The 18,903-nt window shown below is 36.6% G+C and overlaps 1 protein-coding gene across 15 annotated transcripts in view; it reads left to right on the top strand.

Annotated features, from left to right (window-relative positions):
* Positions 1-18,903, top strand: part of Glut1 (Glucose transporter 1) — a 490,886-nt gene that overhangs the window by 240,748 nt on the left and 231,235 nt on the right. For 14 of the 15 annotated variants that reach the window (XR_012966402.1, XR_012966403.1, XM_076185336.1 and 11 more), the window contains 7 exons: positions 4,051-4,086; positions 4,190-4,446; positions 4,609-4,733; positions 6,791-6,961; positions 7,314-7,421; positions 16,928-17,115; positions 17,513-17,725. Coding sequence is in view for 13 of the 15 variants with exons in the window: in XM_076185336.1 (XP_076041451.1) it covers positions 4,051-4,086; positions 4,190-4,446; positions 4,609-4,733; positions 6,791-6,961; positions 7,314-7,421; positions 16,928-17,115; positions 17,513-17,725 (1,098 nt within the window). In the remaining 2 variants the exon portion in view is untranslated. The remainder of the gene's footprint in view (positions 1-4,050; positions 4,087-4,189; positions 4,447-4,608; positions 4,734-6,790; positions 6,962-7,313; positions 7,422-16,927; positions 17,116-17,512; positions 17,726-18,903) is intronic. The other variant, XM_076185347.1, reaches the window with a different exon arrangement.

Here is an 18,903-nt window from a genome sequence, read left to right as displayed (position 1 = left end):
TATGTACAAAATAAAACCACAGATGAAACCAAAGAGTAGGTGATAAGAAATTTCATATATTTCATTGTAGTAGAAACAGGTTAATATACATACTCAAGGTTGAGAGGGGGGGCTGTAGGTAGTTAGGACCAAAGTTATAACTTGATTTCATCCTCCCCATACAACCTGCAATATTAACCTGGAGGAAAATTTTTAAGAATTGATTCAGTTAGTAGTTTGTCACATTTAATATATACATAACTCGTGTTATTTTTTTTTTCATAAGTACTAGAAATCAAACATAATTTCATCACATTTCATTTAAAGAAATCATTGAATTTCACTAATACCTCAGAACCAGCTAAGTCAATGCAGTGGTCAAGATTGGCTTTATGTTAGAAAAGGCCACTACTTTAGTCAAATGTTTTAACAAAGTACTTATGTTGAAAGATTCTAGTTTTGAAATATTTTCTTGTTAGGTTGATATAGAACTTGTCATTGCTTTTACAAGGTACCTTGTATACCACATCTGAATCATTGGGAGGTAAATTTTTGATAAGGGATTATTTTTTTTTATTATATTCACTTAGTCATTTATCTTTCTTTTTTTTTTTAGATATATAAGGAAATTTTCATGGAATTATAATACAAGGGTCCTTGGTTTTATCCAATTTTTTGGGTGGTTATTATTCATGATTATATGTATGTAGACATATGTGTGTGCAAGGTCACAGCTTTTCTTATAAATTGGCCAATATATGTTTGTGTGTGTATGTGTTTTATGAATCTGCAGTTGATAAAAGGCAGGTGTACTCCTTGAATCTATGTTGTCTTCTGTTCAGCATTTCTCAGTATTTTGAAGGCTGGTAGATATTGGTAGATATTTCCATACTGCATTCTCAACTGTGCTACTTTTAAATGATGATGTTGGACTGTAAGTGGCTGTTGTTTCTTTTCATAGTATTATGGATAGGTGCATGATTTCACCCCATCAATACAGTATTCCAGGGGAAAAAACTTCACATGAAAAATTCCTTCATATGATGTAAATTGGAATTGAGTGGTTTCTATTATCTGGTTAGAACAGTCTGCATGCCACCATAATACAAAACAAAAATTGTGTAAAATTCCTTTGCTGCCTGTATATGTGCAATTGTGATGTTTTGAGTTTTCTAATGTGTCTTAGGATTTAGTATGATGAGAGAGGACTGAGAGTTGTCTACTATCATTTAGTACTGCAGAAAATTAAAAACTATTTTGTATTGATTGCAAAATATTTTATTCAGAGCAGGCCAAATTAAGTACCCATTTAAACTCTTCAGACCAGCCACCTACTCAACTAGTTTTTTTCTGGCATTAATTTCAGTGGTCTTAAGGAGTTAAACCTGTAATTGATTATACTGTATCTTCCATCTATATATTTTCCTGATGCATCCATTGACTTAATTTCTTTTATATTGTACTATTTCCTCTTAGCTTTTTAGTAGTTTTTATCCTTTCTTTGTCATTTGAGTTTATCATATACAGTATTTCTTCATATCTACATTGCAGTGTTGTTGTCTTTCATCTATGCTGATATATTTTTGTTGTGTGTTCTCTCTTTGTAGTTCTGGATAACTTTTTGCTTCAGCAAAGGGAAGATTTTTGCTCAGTTATTATAAAATTATTATTTGGTTTGACAGGCAATCTAAGATCTAATACTGTGCTGTATATGAATAGGTACAGTGACTCAACTTTTTCCATTCAAAATATTTATGAAAAAGAAAAAATTAATGATTTAGTCATCCAGGTAGCAGTGTAATCTTTCCTTTGAATATCTCGGTAATCTGACTGATGAAAAAAATTGTCATATGTTTTTAATAATCTAAATTTAATTCATATATAGGATATGTATGACAAATAACAGTTGAAATCGGTTATCATAATGCCTCACAAACTTTGCACTGACCATAGATACCTTTGATTCAAATGATTAGTAGAATACTGAAAATACTTGTTAAATAAATTTTCAGTCTAGTGTTATCCTTTCCACTATGGAAGGGATTTCCCTTAGCTAAACAAGATTACCTGACTACAACTAGAATGATTACTCAAATGATCAGGTTGTAAAATGGAGTGAAAGGGTTATGCTATGGTCACACTTATAAGTGTATCGCCAATGTTGCCAATATAGACAAAAACCAAATTACCATACTGGTCACAGTTTAATGAGTAGAGCTTGAATAAACCCCCAATAATATTGCCAATCCATTTGGTATCAAAGTCAGGCATTAGTAAACAAATAACATTTATGACAGATACATCAAAACTTGTAGTATTTACTTTCATACAATTATCCCATAACTAATACCAGTACATATTTCTAACATAGTGATATTATGTTGCTGATCATTTTGAAAGACATTTGGACATCTCATTTTTTTAGTCATGTTCTGTATCTTGAACTTGTCATGTTCAATTACACTGGTCCCTCCATATATGTAAGAGATTTATTCTGAAAATTGTTACATAATGTGAATTTGCATAAAGTGAATCCTTATTTCAGTGGGGAAAATAAAGTTAATTCTTGAATTTATCCTAAATTTACACAATCATTTATCCCCACTTTCATTCATTGGAATAGAATGAAACAGACTTAGTAACCATGTAGTGAGTGCTGAACCCATTGATTGTTTTAAGAAAAGGTTAGACAACTTTATTGATGGGGATGATAGGTGGTAATGGGCATGGAACTGCCTAGTATAGGCCTTATGGTCTCCTGCAGTTTCCTTCATTCTTACATTCTTATGTTCAATAGAGAAAGTGCCTCAATTTATGGTAGTATACAAAGTAATAACAAAGGTAGTAATAATGGCCCAACATAGTTGCCTTTACCTGCCATAACCCTTTGAATAATTTCTAGCTTTTGTTCTAGAGGTAAAACAATTCTCTGGTGTTTTGCTGAAAGTTTAACACTAGACAAAGAAAGGTTAAGTGGAATTATTAAAAGATCAAAACAAAATGTAAAAATCACTGCAAAGATGAAAAACCATGCACTACAATTGTACTCGCAATACTGACTCTGTGTTTGGCAGGAAACATTGGCAGGCTGCCCCAGCTGGCTGCTGACAGTATGGGAAAAAATAAATGCTACATGTTTCACCTCAGAAAACTTACATTACAGTGAAAGGTTTGTGCATAAAATTGTAACTTGGTGAAAATATCTTTGTCACATTTGTGTGAACTTACCTACTGGGAGACACATATAATGAGAGACTGATGTCCTGCACTTGGCATGTCATCACACCCTAAACAATTGCACCAGTTTATGAATATGATTGATCTATTATATCTAATATCAAATAGATATTTTTGAAAGAGGCATGCTCTTATGGCCAAGCAGCATTTAGATGAAGTTTATATACTGCAAGGGAAGGTTAGTTTGAAAGATTAAAGAAAAATTCTATTCCTAAACAAAACTTTATTAGTGAACAATACATGAAGTTTGTTCATCACAAACTATTTTCAATATATATTTTAATGTAATATAAATTATTATAAGAAATGGAGAAGGAAAACAGTAGTTTTAATACCGTTTTAATTTCACACATTTTCACCTCTTCAGAGGGTATAAAAACCTGTAGGTGCTTAGCTGGATATGTACAAAATTTAACATAATTATCTTTGAGCCACAATGACAAAAACAAAATTGTAGGTACACTTCTTGTGTGTGATCATAGCTTTGATTAAAATAACTGCAAGATGACATTAACTCTTTTGTAATGGAGATTTCCATCAGCTGAATAAAACCATCTGGCTGAGACAAAAATGGATGTCATGAAATGCAGCAAAAGGATTGACCCTCTCACTACTGTTGATGAATTACATTTGTTTAGGATACTGCCAAGCAGTTTTATTCAGCTGAGTGACCCTCATATACACACACAGCAAAAGGGTTAGTGAGTGTATTATTTGATACTGTTTTAGACATTTCTTTCTAATTTAGTATTTTAAACAACTGATTTTGCATTTGGTGTTTAGAATATTTGTGTTCATCCTTTTGAACATAATCCTTTCATTTTTGACAACCAGAAATGCTGTCACTTCTGGAGGCCATTTATGGAGAAGGTAGTTATTAATCTAAATTTTTGGGGGGTCTTAAGCCTCATACTAGAGTAAAAAGAATCTCTTTTATAACATGCACATGACTAATTACTTCCTTGTTCTACAGGGCCTCACGTGCTTCCTTTGTTACGCCATCTTTGCCGCCGTCCTGGGCATGTTCCAGTTCGGATACAACACGGGCGTAATCAATGCACCTCAGTCACTCATCGAAAATTTCATCGGTGACTGCTGGAAGGAGCGATATAATGACAACATCGATGAAAATATGCAGAATCTTCTCTTGTCTATAACAGTTTCAATCTTTGCCATCGGGGGAATGTTAGGTGGTTTCAGTGGAGGTTACATCGGCAATAAGTGTGGGAGGTAACAATACCATATAGTAACCTCAATATATGATTTCTTGATATACAGTACTAGCTGATGTAATGTGCACATTAGGTCAGCTCTCATCAAGGCTGCTTATTATTTTCTTATCCATTTTGACTGAAACTCCAGGGAGAGAGATTTAATATGATATTGTTTCAGGAAAAAAGGGCTGTTACTCAACAACTTGATGGGGATAGCTGGCGCCTGTCTAATGGGATTCTCTCAAATCTCCATGTCCTTCGAGATGCTCATTTTAGGCAGATTAATCATAGGAATCAACTGTGGTAAGGCAGCTTTACACCTTTTAGGCAGATAAATCATAGGATCAACTATGGTAAATGAATGGTCAAACTAAAGTTGTACATTAGAAGTTTGTTATTTTTATATATTTTACTGACATTCTTAGCAAATCAGTTTTGAAAATTAAGGACAAATGGTCATTGTTCATTTTAAACCTGCTAATTACTGAATAACTGAAGTATGCAGAAGGAACAGTGCATTTTTATTTATCCAATATGAATATTTGTAGAGCATAGAGCAAAACACTTTTTATGAGCCTAAAACAACTGATTTGTAAATCTCTGACCCTAAAATGACTAACTTGTAAAACTATATATCTTAGAAAAATAGAAATGATTGTCATTTGTTCAATCTAGTTACCAGTTATAGGTAGAGTTGGTCTGCTGCTTTACTTTCAGGAATACTTGTCACCAAATAAATGTGGTAAGTTAGTGTTTTCCATACAACTTAAATATACATTATTGTAGGAGTTACAGTATCCCAATAACAACTGTTGGGTAAGAATACTTGTATGTCCTGCCATGAGAAGATAGCAGTTGCTGAATCCAGTTTTTCCATGCTGAAGGTCACCAGCAGCCAGTGGTGAATTGAACAAATCTAGACATTTCATGATGGTAGGCTAGACCTTGGATTCAAGGTAGTATTGATGAAAAGGTGACAGGAGTGGATGTTATGCAGATAATAAGATAGTAATCATCACTGTATGTTAGCTGTCAAGACAGAAATTTTCAGTGTAATTCTTAAGATAATAGTTATATATGCTAAGCTCTACTTTAATGAAAACCATGTAGTTATTGTATTTGCTGGCTCATAAGATAGGGATTTTTTTTTTTTTTTTTTTTTTTTTATCTTTTTTGAGGAAAGCAAAAATCACCCTGTGTCTAATGTTTTTCATATTATTGAATGAGAGGTTGGGCACAGTATCCAGAATGTTTGATGGTGTATGGCTAAGGGGGTCTGGGAAGATTTGTGTTGAGTATTCTGCTGAGAAATGACAATACAAGGTTAGCAGCAATATTGTCATCTTAACTTACCAGGTAAATTAAGATGAGATTCATGTTTTTGCTTTGTAAATTAAATGTGCACAATCATTGTCTTTTTTGGTATTACTGTCAATATGATGATATCTTTGTTGTTATTGCTGCAAATATAGCAATGCATAAAATAATTTGTTTTCCACATGAATATCTTTTTCAATAACTTTTAGTACATCTATTATAAAAGACATTTCTCCTCAAAATATAATCTTATGAGGAAGTGCATCTTATGTGTTGGCAAATATAGTAATTATTGTTATGTTTGGCCAAATTATAGAACTGTGGAATAAGCTCTATACTAGTATTTATTTAAAGGTCTTTTGACTATCATTTAAGTTTGAGCTATAACCAGCAAGACAGTTTACTGCAGCCTGTCACACTACTATGGACAACACCCACTTTGTTGGAAACATTGAGGGAAACTCTAAGGATGTTAGTTTGCCAATTTTTAATACTAGTTTTTCAGGTTCATTTTACAAAGATCTTACTGATGACTTAGGAGAATTGAAACAACTTTTTCTCATTTCTGCTTCAGTATGGATAAATTATAATAATAGAAACAAGTGACAATAAATATTATCAAAAAATAGTTATTGCTCTTGTAATAATAAGTAATGGTGTTGAAATTCATGTTTCTATCATCATAATACATGTTTTCATTCATATTTATTTATTAGTATCAAGAACTATTAACCCAAGATATAGATTTCCAGGATACACATAGCTGAATTTTAATTTATTTGTTTCACTCGTCCCTGAAAACCTATATTCATTTGTATGTTGCTGCAATATGTAAGGAATTGGACACTTGTCAGACATAATGGATGTAAGGATTTTCCTCAGGCATGTGGTTTAGTGAAGCACTTTTTTTTTTTAGCACACATGATGTTGGTGTGAGCTGTCACAGAAATATGTATTTCTGTAGACATCTAGTACCTATATAAAAATAAAAGAATATTTCCAAGATGATTATCCTTGAGGTAGAGTTCCATTTTTTCCTACAGGACTGAATACATCGCTGGTGCCAATGTATATCAGTGAAATTGCCCCACTTAATCTTCGGGGCGGGTTGGGTACTGTCAATCAACTTGCTGTCACCATCGGTCTTCTGTTATCTCAAATACTGGGGATCGAACAGCTACTAGGCAACGACAAGGGCTGGCCTATTCTTTTAGGTCAGTTGGAACAATTATTGTTAGTTATAAATCAATGACATACATTACTACCAACCTTACACATAATTATATACAAACTTTGCAGTCTGTCTGTTGTCTAAGGTTAGTATTCTCCTTTTTTGTACTAGTGAGGTAACATTTGTGTATGTGACATGTTATAGTATACAGTATTTGGCTAAGATTCATATACCAGTGTAACTATGAGAGTGCAACATGAAAGCTTGCAGAATGTGATGCATATTGCTAATGAAAGTGCTGCAGGTATTGCTTGCAAACCATGATGCATATCTCTCCTTCTATCCCGAGGTGCCAAGGTGCTAGTAAAGTGTTGACTAACGTAAAGTGTCTGCAGGTCTGGCGGTGGTTCCGGCTGTGATGCAGATGGTGTTGCTTCCTGTATGTCCGGAATCACCGCGGTACCTCCTCATCTCGCGGCAACGGGAAGATGAGGCACGTAGAGGTAAGTTGTAGTTTGTTCTTCACACTGGGCTGATATGGCTTGTCATGAACCATAGTCTGAAATTTGTAACCAGTCAGGGCATCAGCAGATGTTTTATTTCTTGAGCAATTTCTTCTAGAGTTTATGGCAGTTAATCTTTTTTTTTTAAGCATTTGTGCATGAGTTCCAGTACAATAGTTTTTTCCATATTATTACAGAGAAGGTAACTTGTATATTGAGTTATTGCAGTATGAATAGATAATAGTCTACATTTATCAAGAATTCAATAACTGGAAGAGACAGAATTAATTTGTTTTATTTCATCATTGTCATAGATTAGATTACTGTATATAGATTATTTTTATTTGAGATTAACACTTTTTCCTGTTGCTGCATGACTGGTAACTGGAGATTAAAATTGTTACATAAGTATTAGTAATAAGACCTTAGAAGGTAAGGCATACTGTAATTCACTGACATAGAGCTACCTTGATTAGAAGATTTATTTTTCTATAAAAAAAGAAATAGATAAAACTACAGTAATAGAGTAAAACAGTGGGCATTCAATAGGCTTATATGAAGTATATTTATTTAGAATTGTAATGACAAAATAATCTGCACATTTATGATCATTATTTATATGGATAGTTATGATTTCATGTGTTTACCAGGTATGTATTTGTTATGTGCATTTATTCTTTAATTTTGAAAATTACAGCAAAAGTTGTCTGAAATGATATTTAACATTTGATTGCTTGAACTGCATTTAGTAAAGTGCTTAGCTTTCTTTGATAAATGCTTCCTTTTCACAAGTTACTTTATTGTGTAGAAGTTGAATTCATTGATAATTTTTTTCTGGCCATACATATTACCCATTAATGGAAATAGAAATTTTAGAATTTATTTTAAATTTTCAATCAATGAATCCATTCCTCCAAGACTCTTCCAGGAAGCTCACAGCCCCTATGTAACCAGTCACAGTAATCATTTCTGCTCACAAGTCATTCAAAGTAGAGATTTTGTTTCTCATGCATGTTGAAATAGGTGACTAAATGGGATGGATCTTGGGGCTTGGAGGAAGACTCTAACCATAACCCCAGTAATTGGGTCATTAAATGTGCATGGATGTGGTATAGATGGGAGTAAGAGGGAAGAGATTGGTTATATATTTGTGAGAAGAAAGTGAATATAAGTTGAAAGGGAGAGGTGATGTCATGTTCCATGATGTGCCATAATGGATGTAACATAAAAAGACACGTATATGGTGCCATAAGCCACAGCCTAGCGAGAGCCATAATTGCTTGCCATCCTTAATGGAAGTACCTATTGATGCTAAATTAAACCAATTAATAGGTTATCTTAGATAATAAGATTTAAACATGAATTAGGCTTCCTTTCATGTGAGCATTCCAGTTACAGGAGACTTACAAGTCAGTGGTGGAGTAGTACACAACTAGGACCTCCTGATGCCAAGGTCGTAGGTCACCATAATAGTGATGATGTGAAGAAGTAGTCATCATACATTTTTGCTGTTTTTACTATTTTGTTAGATAACTAGTGGTTGATCAATTGTAAGCCTTCACACAAAAATAAAGTGGATGTGTGAAGCCAGGTAAATAGAGGTAGATTAGGATTATAATCATAACAAATTGCCACCTGTCATTGGCACTTGCATTTTGCACCCTAGTATAAGAGGAAAGGGATGCGGGCATTGGCCTCTCTGACTCCCTCGCTCATGCTCTGTTCATACCCTTAAATTCAGTATATGAGTAAGTTCAAATATATATTTTTATAACATGTAAATTAAATAATTTTGCACCTCACCATTTTTTTATCCCAGTGAAGAAGGAAACCCTCTAAAAAGCAAATTAGACATGCTAGCTACTGGACTGAAGGAACTGGTCAAATCGCAGCCAAGGTTTGATACATCAACTCAAACACAAATGCTAGTTCATGACATATAAATGGGAGCCTTCCATCCAGGATCAATTTTCTTCTTTGCTGGATGAAATAATTGGTGTGTGCAAAATACTCAAGTGGAAATAGGAAAAAAGTAGAGAAGTTAGGTTGCTGAGTGAATTCAAAACCATGATCAATCATAGAAACAGAAGTACATCCGCCATATTTGTTGCTTACATATGATAAGCAAACAAATCAAAAGGAAGAATGTCTCAGTCAAACAGTTTGAGTAGTATCAACAATAATTTAGACTTTGAGAGATTCTTACAGGTAGGAGAAAGATTTTATGATGTAGGAGGCAGTAGGAGTGAGAGCAGAATAGATGATGAATATAGAGATGAGAGACAAAGTGAAATTAAAGTCATGTTCCATGATATGTCACACACACAAAGTGATATGAATATGATGCCATAAGCCACATTCTAGCATGAGCCACATTCACACACCATCCTTAATGAAAATGCTCATTGATGTTAAATTTAACCAATCAGTAGGTTACATTAAATTAGAGGATAGAATTTAAAATGCGAATTAGGCTTTTTCTCATGTGAATGTCCCAGTTACAGGAGGACTTACAAACCAGTGGCAGAGAAGTATGCAACTGGGGCACCTCTGTGTGAGGTGGGAGGGCAACATTAATGATGACATGAAGAAGTAGCAACTGCATTATTATAGATGTTCTTTTTTTTTTGTTAGATAACCAGAAAGTGATAAATTGTAAGCTTTCTTCACACAGAAATAAAGAAGTAAATAGATTGTGTGAAGCCAGACAAATAGAGGTAAGATAGGTTTATATTTATAAAGACTTGGCACTTGCCACTGACAGTAGGAGTGAGAGCAGAATAGATGATGAGTATAGAAACAAAGGACAGAATGAAATCAATCTAAGACAGAGATCACAGTTTCACAGCTCCAAGGAAGCCCCATAGGTAAGGGACATATATCATAGTAGAGAGAATGACAGGAGTGACAATAGAATAAGAGAGAGATATAATGAAGTCAATCTAAGACGGGGCAGAATTTCGTGACTTTGAGGGATTCCCACAGGTAAGGGACAGGCATTATGGTATAGAGGATAACAGGAATGAATAGAGCTTAGGTGAAGGATTACTGAGATTAAGGAGGGGATATTATGTAGAGGAAGTTAGAATTGAAAATGAAAGACCTCCACAGGAAAGAGGAAGATGTTATGACATAGTAGATAATATGAGTGGAATTAGAATAAGTAGGGAACCTAGAGTTGAATCATGAAGTGAGGTCTATCCTAGATGAGGGGTATAGTCCCAAAGGAAAACAGATAGGGTTGGAGCAGGGCAGCCTGCACAATGGTCAACTTGGGTGAGTAATGAGGGAAGTGTAGAGGATAGTATCATAGAAGTGAATCACAGAAAGTGATCCAGAATTGTTCTTTTCTACATTCGAAGGCATAGCAAAACAATTAGGATGGAGAAAAGACCTCTGGTCAGCAATGATAAGATCTAACCTAACCCCAAAAGCCTTAAGTGTGTACATAGTATTTGATAGAGATGACATATATGATTATGACCAGATTAAGAGTGAAACATTAAAGGCATATGAGATTTCCCCAGAGTATTTTAGGAAGAAATTCAGAGAAGATAGGAATTATATTGGTCATGGATATACATATCTAGCCAGGAATGTAAGGAGTGACATAGACAAATGGATGTGTGTGGAAGGTGCGGTGACTGTTGAGAAAGTCGAGGAAATGCTTGCAAATGAGCAATTCCTTAATTTCTTGAACAATGAAGCCAGGCTATATGTAACCATGCAGAAATGTGAGACATTACAGGCAGCAAGCTTTGTTGAAAATTTTGTGTTAAGGACAAATGAGAGTAGGAAAAAAGTGTGACACAAACTCTGAGGGGTGAGAACTGTTACTCAAGCAGTATCACACAACATCGTCTTAGAAGATAGAGCCAAACTGGTGAGGCAAACTCCCTACAGATTGTTGCCCCAGAAGAAGAGGATCATGGAAAAGGAAGTGAAGCAGCTTGTGGATCAAAGATTAGTGGAACTTAGTACTAGTTCTTGGGCTTTGCCAGCTATGCTGGTACCTAAAGCCCGGAGGGGAGTGGAGACTATATGATGATTACAGGAAGGTGATTGCAGTCACAAAAGCGAACCCTTACCCTCTCCCCAGAATAGATGACCTCATTGAGGAAGTTGCGGCTGCAAAGTTTCTGTCAATGAAGGGATATCATCAGATCCCTCCTACAAGCAGAGCTACTGAGATATCTTCTTGTGTTACCCCACATGGGCAATTTCAATACAAAGTGGCCCCATTTGGCATGAAAAATAGTGGAGCATCCTTTCAGTGCCTTGTAAATTGGCTAGTCAAGGGATTGCCAGGTGTTAGAGCATACTCAGATGACATAGTTGTGTTCTCTGACACATGTAGTGATCACATGCACAGGTGAAGGGTTTACTTGACAGACTAAAACAAGCCCAGCTTGCTGTGAACCTGAAGAAAAGTGCCTTTGGGAGGAGCACCATTGACTATTAAGGACATCAGGTTGGCCAAAATTGTATCATGCCATTAGAAGCCAGAGAGAAGGACATCATGGAATTCTAGGTCCTGAAGACAAAGCAAGGCATCAGAAGATTCATGGGCATGCTTGGATTCTATTGGAGGTACTGTCCAAACCTTGCAGAGGCAGCTGCTCCTTTAACCTGCATACTCTCTTATAATAATTTCAGATGGGATGAAGGCACTGATGTAGCCATTGAGGAGTGTAAATAGTTCCTATTGGATTGTCCTGTCTTGATAGCTCCCAATTATAGTAAGTCTTTTTATATATTTTGTGACATGAGTCATGTAGCAGTAGGTGCTATGCTTGCTCAGGAGAAGGATGGTGTCATGAGGCCCATCTCATTCATGTCTCAAATCCTCAAGGATTATCAAAAGTGGTATTCTACCATTGTGAAGGAGGCCCTCAGCCTCATATTAGCTTTGAAGAAATTAAAAAAAATTCTCGACAGAAAAAGTTATCATCCTAAGTGATCATAACCTCTCGAAATATATCATAGGTGGGAAAACAAAGAATGACAGACTGGCCAGGTGGGCATTAGCACTCCAGGAATATGATTTAAGTGCTCAACACATCCCAGGAAAACAAAATGTAGTGGCCAATGCCTTGTCGTGTCCTGATACAGAATGATTAAGCCTTGCTTCATGGGCCTAAAACATTTTTATCTGGGGAAGGGGGATATGTCATGCTCCATGACCTATCACTGACACAGAGAGATGCAAATATGGCACCATAAGCCACATTCTAGCATGAGCCATATTTGCTCAACCTTAATGAAAATGCCTATTGATGTTAAATTTAACCAATTAGTAGGTTATCTTAAATTAGATAATAAGATTTAAAACATGAATTAGGCTTTTTTTTATGTGAATGTCCCAGTTACAGGAGGATTTTTCAAACTGGCGGCAAAGAAGTACACAATTTGGGCACCTCTGTCTGAGGTTGGAGGTCGACATGAATGATGACATGAAGAAGTAGCATCCATATTATTATAGAAGAGTTCTCCTTTTTTGTCAGATAACTAGAAAGCGATAAATTGTAAGCCTTCTTCACACAAAAATAAAAAAGTAATCTATTGGGTGAAGCCCAGGCAAATAGAAGTAGGTTAGGTTTATATTTATAAAAACTTGGTACTTGCCACTGGAACTGTGTTGTGTGGTCTTGTTATAAATCTAAGAGATGTGGACATTGGCTTTCTCTCTGACTCCCTCGCTCGTGCCCAGCATATATCCCATATACACCAGGCTAAGGTAAATTGTGTATTTTTTATATCATGTGAATTAAATAGTTAATTTTGCACCTCACCCTTTTGTTGTCCTAGTGAAGCAAGAAAACCCCTTTAAAAGGCAACTGTTCGAATCACAGCTGAGATCTGATACATGAACTCAAACACAGGCCAGTCCGTGACATCAGTTTAAGACAGGGGTCACAGTTTCACAACTTCAAGGAAACTCCACAGGTAATGGACAGATATCATAGTAGGGAGGATGACAGTAGTGAAAATAGGATAAGAGGGAGATATTACATGGAGGAAAATAGAATTGCAAGTGGGATGAGACATGATGAAGTAAATCTAAGACAGGAGGCACAGTTTCATAGTTTTGAGGAAACTCCACAGGTAAGGGACAGGCATTATGGTATAGAGGATAACAGGAGTGAATGTAGGATAGGTGAAGGATTACCAAGATTAAGAGGGAGATATTACATGGAGGAAGTTAGAATTGAAAATTAAAGACTTCCATGGGAAAAAGGAAGATAGTATGAATTGTAGATAATATGAATGAATTAGAATAAGTGGGGAATATAGAGCTGAATCATGTAGTGAGGTCTATCCTAAACGAAGGACAGAGTCTCAAAGGGAAACAAATAGGGTTGGAGCAGGACAGCGTATGCAACGGTCAACTTGGGTAAGTAGTGAGAAAAGTGTAGAGGATAGTATCCTAAAAGCGAGTCAACTTATCCCCAAATTTAATGAAAGGGATCCAAAATTGTTCTTTTCTACATTCAAAGGTATAGTGAAACAATTGGGATGGAGAAAGGATCTCTGGTCAGCAATGATAACATCTAGCCTAACCCCAAAAGCCTTAAATGTGTACACAGTATTTGATAGTGATGGTATATATAATTATGATCAGATTGCAAGCAAAATATTAAAGGCGTATAAGATTCCTCTAGAGTATTTCAGAAAGAAATTCAGAGAAGTTAGGAAGGATATAGGTCATGGATATATGGATCTAGCCAGAAATGTAAGGAGTGACCTAGACAAATGGATGCATGCAGAAAACGCAGTAACTACCAAAGTCTTGGAGGTGATAGCAATTGAACAATTCCTTAACTTCTGAACAATGAGGCTAGGGTATATGTAACCATGCAGAAATATGAGACTTTATTACAAGCAGCAAGTTTTGCAGAAATTTTTGTGTTTAGAACAAGTGAAAATAGGAAGAAAAGCATATTACAAACTCAGAGGGGTGAGAACAGAGGCACATATGCAATTCCGAGTCAGAGATATGTGAGGTCACAAGAAGGGGATAGTTGGAAGAATCCAGTCCACTGTTTTGGCTGTGGGAGAGTAGGGCATAGAACTCAGGATTGTTATGCTAGGCAGAGTGGACAAAGGCACAGGCAGGAAATGGGAAACAAGCAAACCAGGCAGAAAATAATGTATGTAGAAGGAAATAGGAGTGATGTGAATCAGAGTAGGAGATGTTACACCTGCAGGAATAATGATCATGGGATGGAAAATTGCCCTGAGGGAAATGGAAATAAAGGGGACTGTAAGAGGCTGGTAGATTGTGGTACATTTAGGTAGATAGAGGGGTAGGTGAAAAGATATACAAATTTTATGACTTGGATGTTTTGAAACAATGGTCAATAGGAAGTGCAGAGTTGCATATTCTCTTTTGCTGTCTTGTGTTTTGTAAACATAGGTTAGGATATCGAGAGAATGCTGATGTTATGAAATGTTAACATGAAGCCACGCTCAGCTTGTGACAGATTGCTTGCATAAATAGTATTGCTTGAGACAGTATAACAGTCTTTTTGATTGGAGAAAAGGGTGGAGGAGGAGAAAAATTATTGGTGCTTAGAGGTAAAGTCACGCCCTTAAAGGGTGGCACTTATTTGTAACATTCAAAGTTATTGGATGAATTAAATAGTGACGTCGAAGCAGACTTGGCTTGGTGGGTGTAAGAGGATCCCAGGTGGTAATCCTCTGGTGTACCTAAGACCATACGTTGTACCAGAATTTGTGAAGAAAATGAAGAAAACTTAAAGTTCGATTTAATTCACCTTCATTACTGAGTAATGGAACTTGACTAAATGCATACATTATGAAAGAGGCATGGAGCCTACAGATGAGTGACTTACAATACTAAAAGGATAAAAAGAAAGTGAAGAAAGTTGTAGTGAATGAAGAATTACTATATCACAGAAGGGAACTGAAAGTGTTGGTAGCAGCGGAACTAACAGTGGTGGCAGTGGTGGGATTCGAGACAAGGAAAGGACAACAGCAAGACAAAGGAGAAGGAAGTAGCAGGCAAAAAAGATGATAGCAATTGCTCTGTAGGTGAAAATAGGTTAAACAAGATGGAAAATACAGGAGTCAGCCAAGAGTGGTTACCTTATGTGAAAGATGCCAAGATAGGAGTAGAGGGAAGTGAAAGGAAGTATGCAGTCAAAGCTTTACAAGACACAGGGGCATCCCACACCATTGTGAGGCCAGATGTGATACCAGGATTAGAAAATAGGCACATAGGTCAGTTCAACATGGGATTAGCCAGAGAGAGTGATGACACTAGCACCCATAGCTAAGGTATTACTTGAAATAGATGGTTAGACACACTAGATACTGGATTGAAGGAACTAAGCAGGTTGTAGCTGAGGTTTGATAAATCAACTCAAACACAAATGCTAGATCATGACAGTTGAGTTAGAGTTTGGGAGTGCAGTAGGGAGTGGGCAAGGGAAGGAAAGAGTAGCACTGCTGGTAAATAATAGGAAAATGTGCAGTGGAGTGGAAGGAAGTGTCTTGAGGATAATGTGGGTGAAAGTGAAATTGGAATGGGAGATATTGTATTTTGTGAATGTGTACAGCCCCAGTAAAGAGAAAAGTGAAGAAGAGAGGGAGATTTTTTTTTTTTTTTTATGATCTAAAAGTGTAGAGAGTTTTGGGAGGAATATGAATGTAGTGATTCTGGAAGATACCAATGCAAGGGTAGATGAGCAAGTAGATGGTTTAGTAGTGAGGTTCTAGGTGTCAAGTAAGAACTCTAGATGGGAAATGTTAGAGATATGTATAGAAAAGGAGTTGATGATAGTGGACTCAGTTTTTAAAATGAGAAATAAGTACACATGTGAAAGGATGATGGAAGGGAATATAGTCAACATGGGATTAATGGGCTATGTTGTGGTACCCAAAAAGAAGATTGGAAGAGTTCTGGGTGTTAATGTTACAGGTGAGAGAGCAGGGGATTGACAGATGATTAGCATAGATGGGAAATTGAGAGTGGAGGAAAAGTGCAAGAGAATAAGGGAGGGAGGTAGAGAGTGGCTGAGGATAAACAAATTAAATAAAAATAAAATATCAAGAGAAGCTGAAAAAAGAGTGGAAGGTGATGAGGGATAGTGGTAAACAAAAGTAAAAGAAGAATGGGTGTGTGTTTCAAGGAGGAAGTGATAAAGTGTGTAGAGATAGTATGTGGAATGGGGAGGGAACAGGAGAGGCAATGAATGGTGGGATGAAGAGGTAAAGGTGGTGGTGGAAGAGAAGATCTGAGCTTATGAGAATTGGTTGCAAAGTAGAACTAGAGAAGCCTGTGAAAAATGCTGAAAGAAGAGAAGTGAAGCAAAATGCAAAATGAAAGAGGCAAATGGGAGAGCAGATGTAAAAAGGAGTAGGTATTTGGCAGAAGATCTTTAAATAAATAAAATCATGTTTTAGAAAGAAGGGAAAAGGATGAGGATAAAAGACATTTTGGGATCTGTATGTTTGTAAATTATTTATTTTTACCTTTACAGCTCTGCGAAGGTTACGAGCTTCTACCCATGTAGAGGAGGATGTTGAGGAGATGCGAGCTGAGGAGCTAGCGAGTCAGACAGAGGCGCAGATCACATTGGTGCAGCTGATTCGGTCCTCCTCTCTTCGTATGCCTCTCACCATTGGTGTTGTTATGCAACTCTCACAACAGCTCTCGGGAATAAATGCGGTGAGGCAGTAGTCATGTATTTAAAATTATGTGAGAATATAGTGACATATTGCATAGCTATCAAATACATTTTTCAAGACCTTTTGCTTGAATGGGGTACATGGTGACTTAATAAAATATTCCAAGTTAATTTGCTTGCTTTGATCATAATTGAGGATTTCTCAAGTAATTACATATGGCCAGATTGTATAGAACATTCATCCTGTGCAGACAGAATTTAACTTTACTTGTAAAGTTTTTCAGTGTAGAGTAATGTATCATTAACCAAAATAACATATACCACATAAAAGATTATTGAAATTAAACTTACTAATATATCATTTCAATATTTTCTGTGATGCATTATGCCAGAGATTGAGAATATATGAAGACAGGTTTACTATTCAACATCATGCAGGTATTATACTACTCCACGGGGCTGTTTACGGACGCTGGTCTAGAAGAGTGGCAGAGCAAATACGCAACGATGGGGGTTGGGGCTGTGATGGTGATCATGACCCTTGTCTCCATCCCTCTCATGGACCGCGCTGGTCGCCGCACCCTACACCTCTATGGCCTTGGGGGAATGTTCATTTTCTCTATTTTTATCACCATCAGCTTCCTTGTCAAAGTAAGTACTTGTGTAAGATAAGAGGTTTGAAGGATATTCCAGCACTTTTGTAATGGCATCTTAGATTGTATGGAAACTGGTGAAATATATAGTGATAAAGAATGCATTAATGGTTATTAGGAAATTATGAGTAGCAGCAACTTCGTCAATAAGAGAGCTGCAGATGGTGGTGGGTGGATGGGTGGTGGATGAGTGATGGTAAGTGGTGGTAGATGATAGTGGTTGGAGGTGGTGGTGGACCCTTGGTCATACTCCTAGATCTCAACTCCTAACCCTATTCCCATTGAAATTAGGATGCCATTCTGACTGAGAGTATCTGGGCCTCATGTTGTGTAATCACTACTCAGAGTAGCCACATTAACTCAACAAAAACAGTGGTTCTGGGGGCTGCAGACCTCTTGGTAGAAGGGATGAAGCTGCATATTTCAACAGCCAAGTACTGTAGACCCTAGGCTATGTTACCATATTTGATAATAATTTCTGCATCAATAGTCATGCAGTATTAATAATAATAATTGTTACTTTGAGCATGACTGACTGGAAACCCACAGCCTCACAGTGGATGGCAACAGTCCTCAGGCCCTTCCACAGATCTCTGGAGAGAAATTTTGGACCACTGTCTGTGTTGTACCTGCATGGGATCATTTTCATGCCACCAGCTGAAAGTAGCAAGAAGAGGGGAGCAGTTACTGTTTGTTGGCTCTCCATGTGCAAAAATGGTGTAAGAAATATTGTTGATGTTGGTAGAAAGAGATTTTGGGGGAAATCTAGAGACCAGGTGTCAGTCCCTCTGTGCTACACTTCCTGATAGAAGTTAAGAACTTGATAGGTTTTGAGAATGAGCAGCTCCACTGTCCATCTTGCAGGACCACCACAAGCAGGTACTTATCATTGGTCCCTCATACAATATTCTTCTGTGTAGACAAATCTTCACTCATAGAGGAATACTAAGTCACAGGGACCAATGATGGGTACCTGGTTGTGGTGGTCTAACATGATGAACAGCGAAGTGGCCCATACACAAGACTAGTCAACCCCCTCACCTCTATTATGAGCTGTGGCCCTGAAGAGCTTACATTCTGTCTCTAGGCTGGGCCCAAGATCTTTCTTTCAGCTTCAGCTGTACTACTCATAGCTTTTCATATATGGAAAGCTGACAACTGGTAATTTGATTGTGG

Source organism: Oratosquilla oratoria, chromosome 1 (genome assembly GCF_046742065.1).
Source record: "Oratosquilla oratoria isolate Oo_2021 chromosome 1, ASM4674206v1, whole genome shotgun sequence".
NCBI classification, from domain to species: Eukaryota; Metazoa; Arthropoda; class Malacostraca; order Stomatopoda; family Squillidae; genus Oratosquilla; species Oratosquilla oratoria.
The sequence above is the reverse complement of the archived record's forward strand: the minus strand, read 5'-3'. Positions and strand labels throughout refer to the sequence as shown.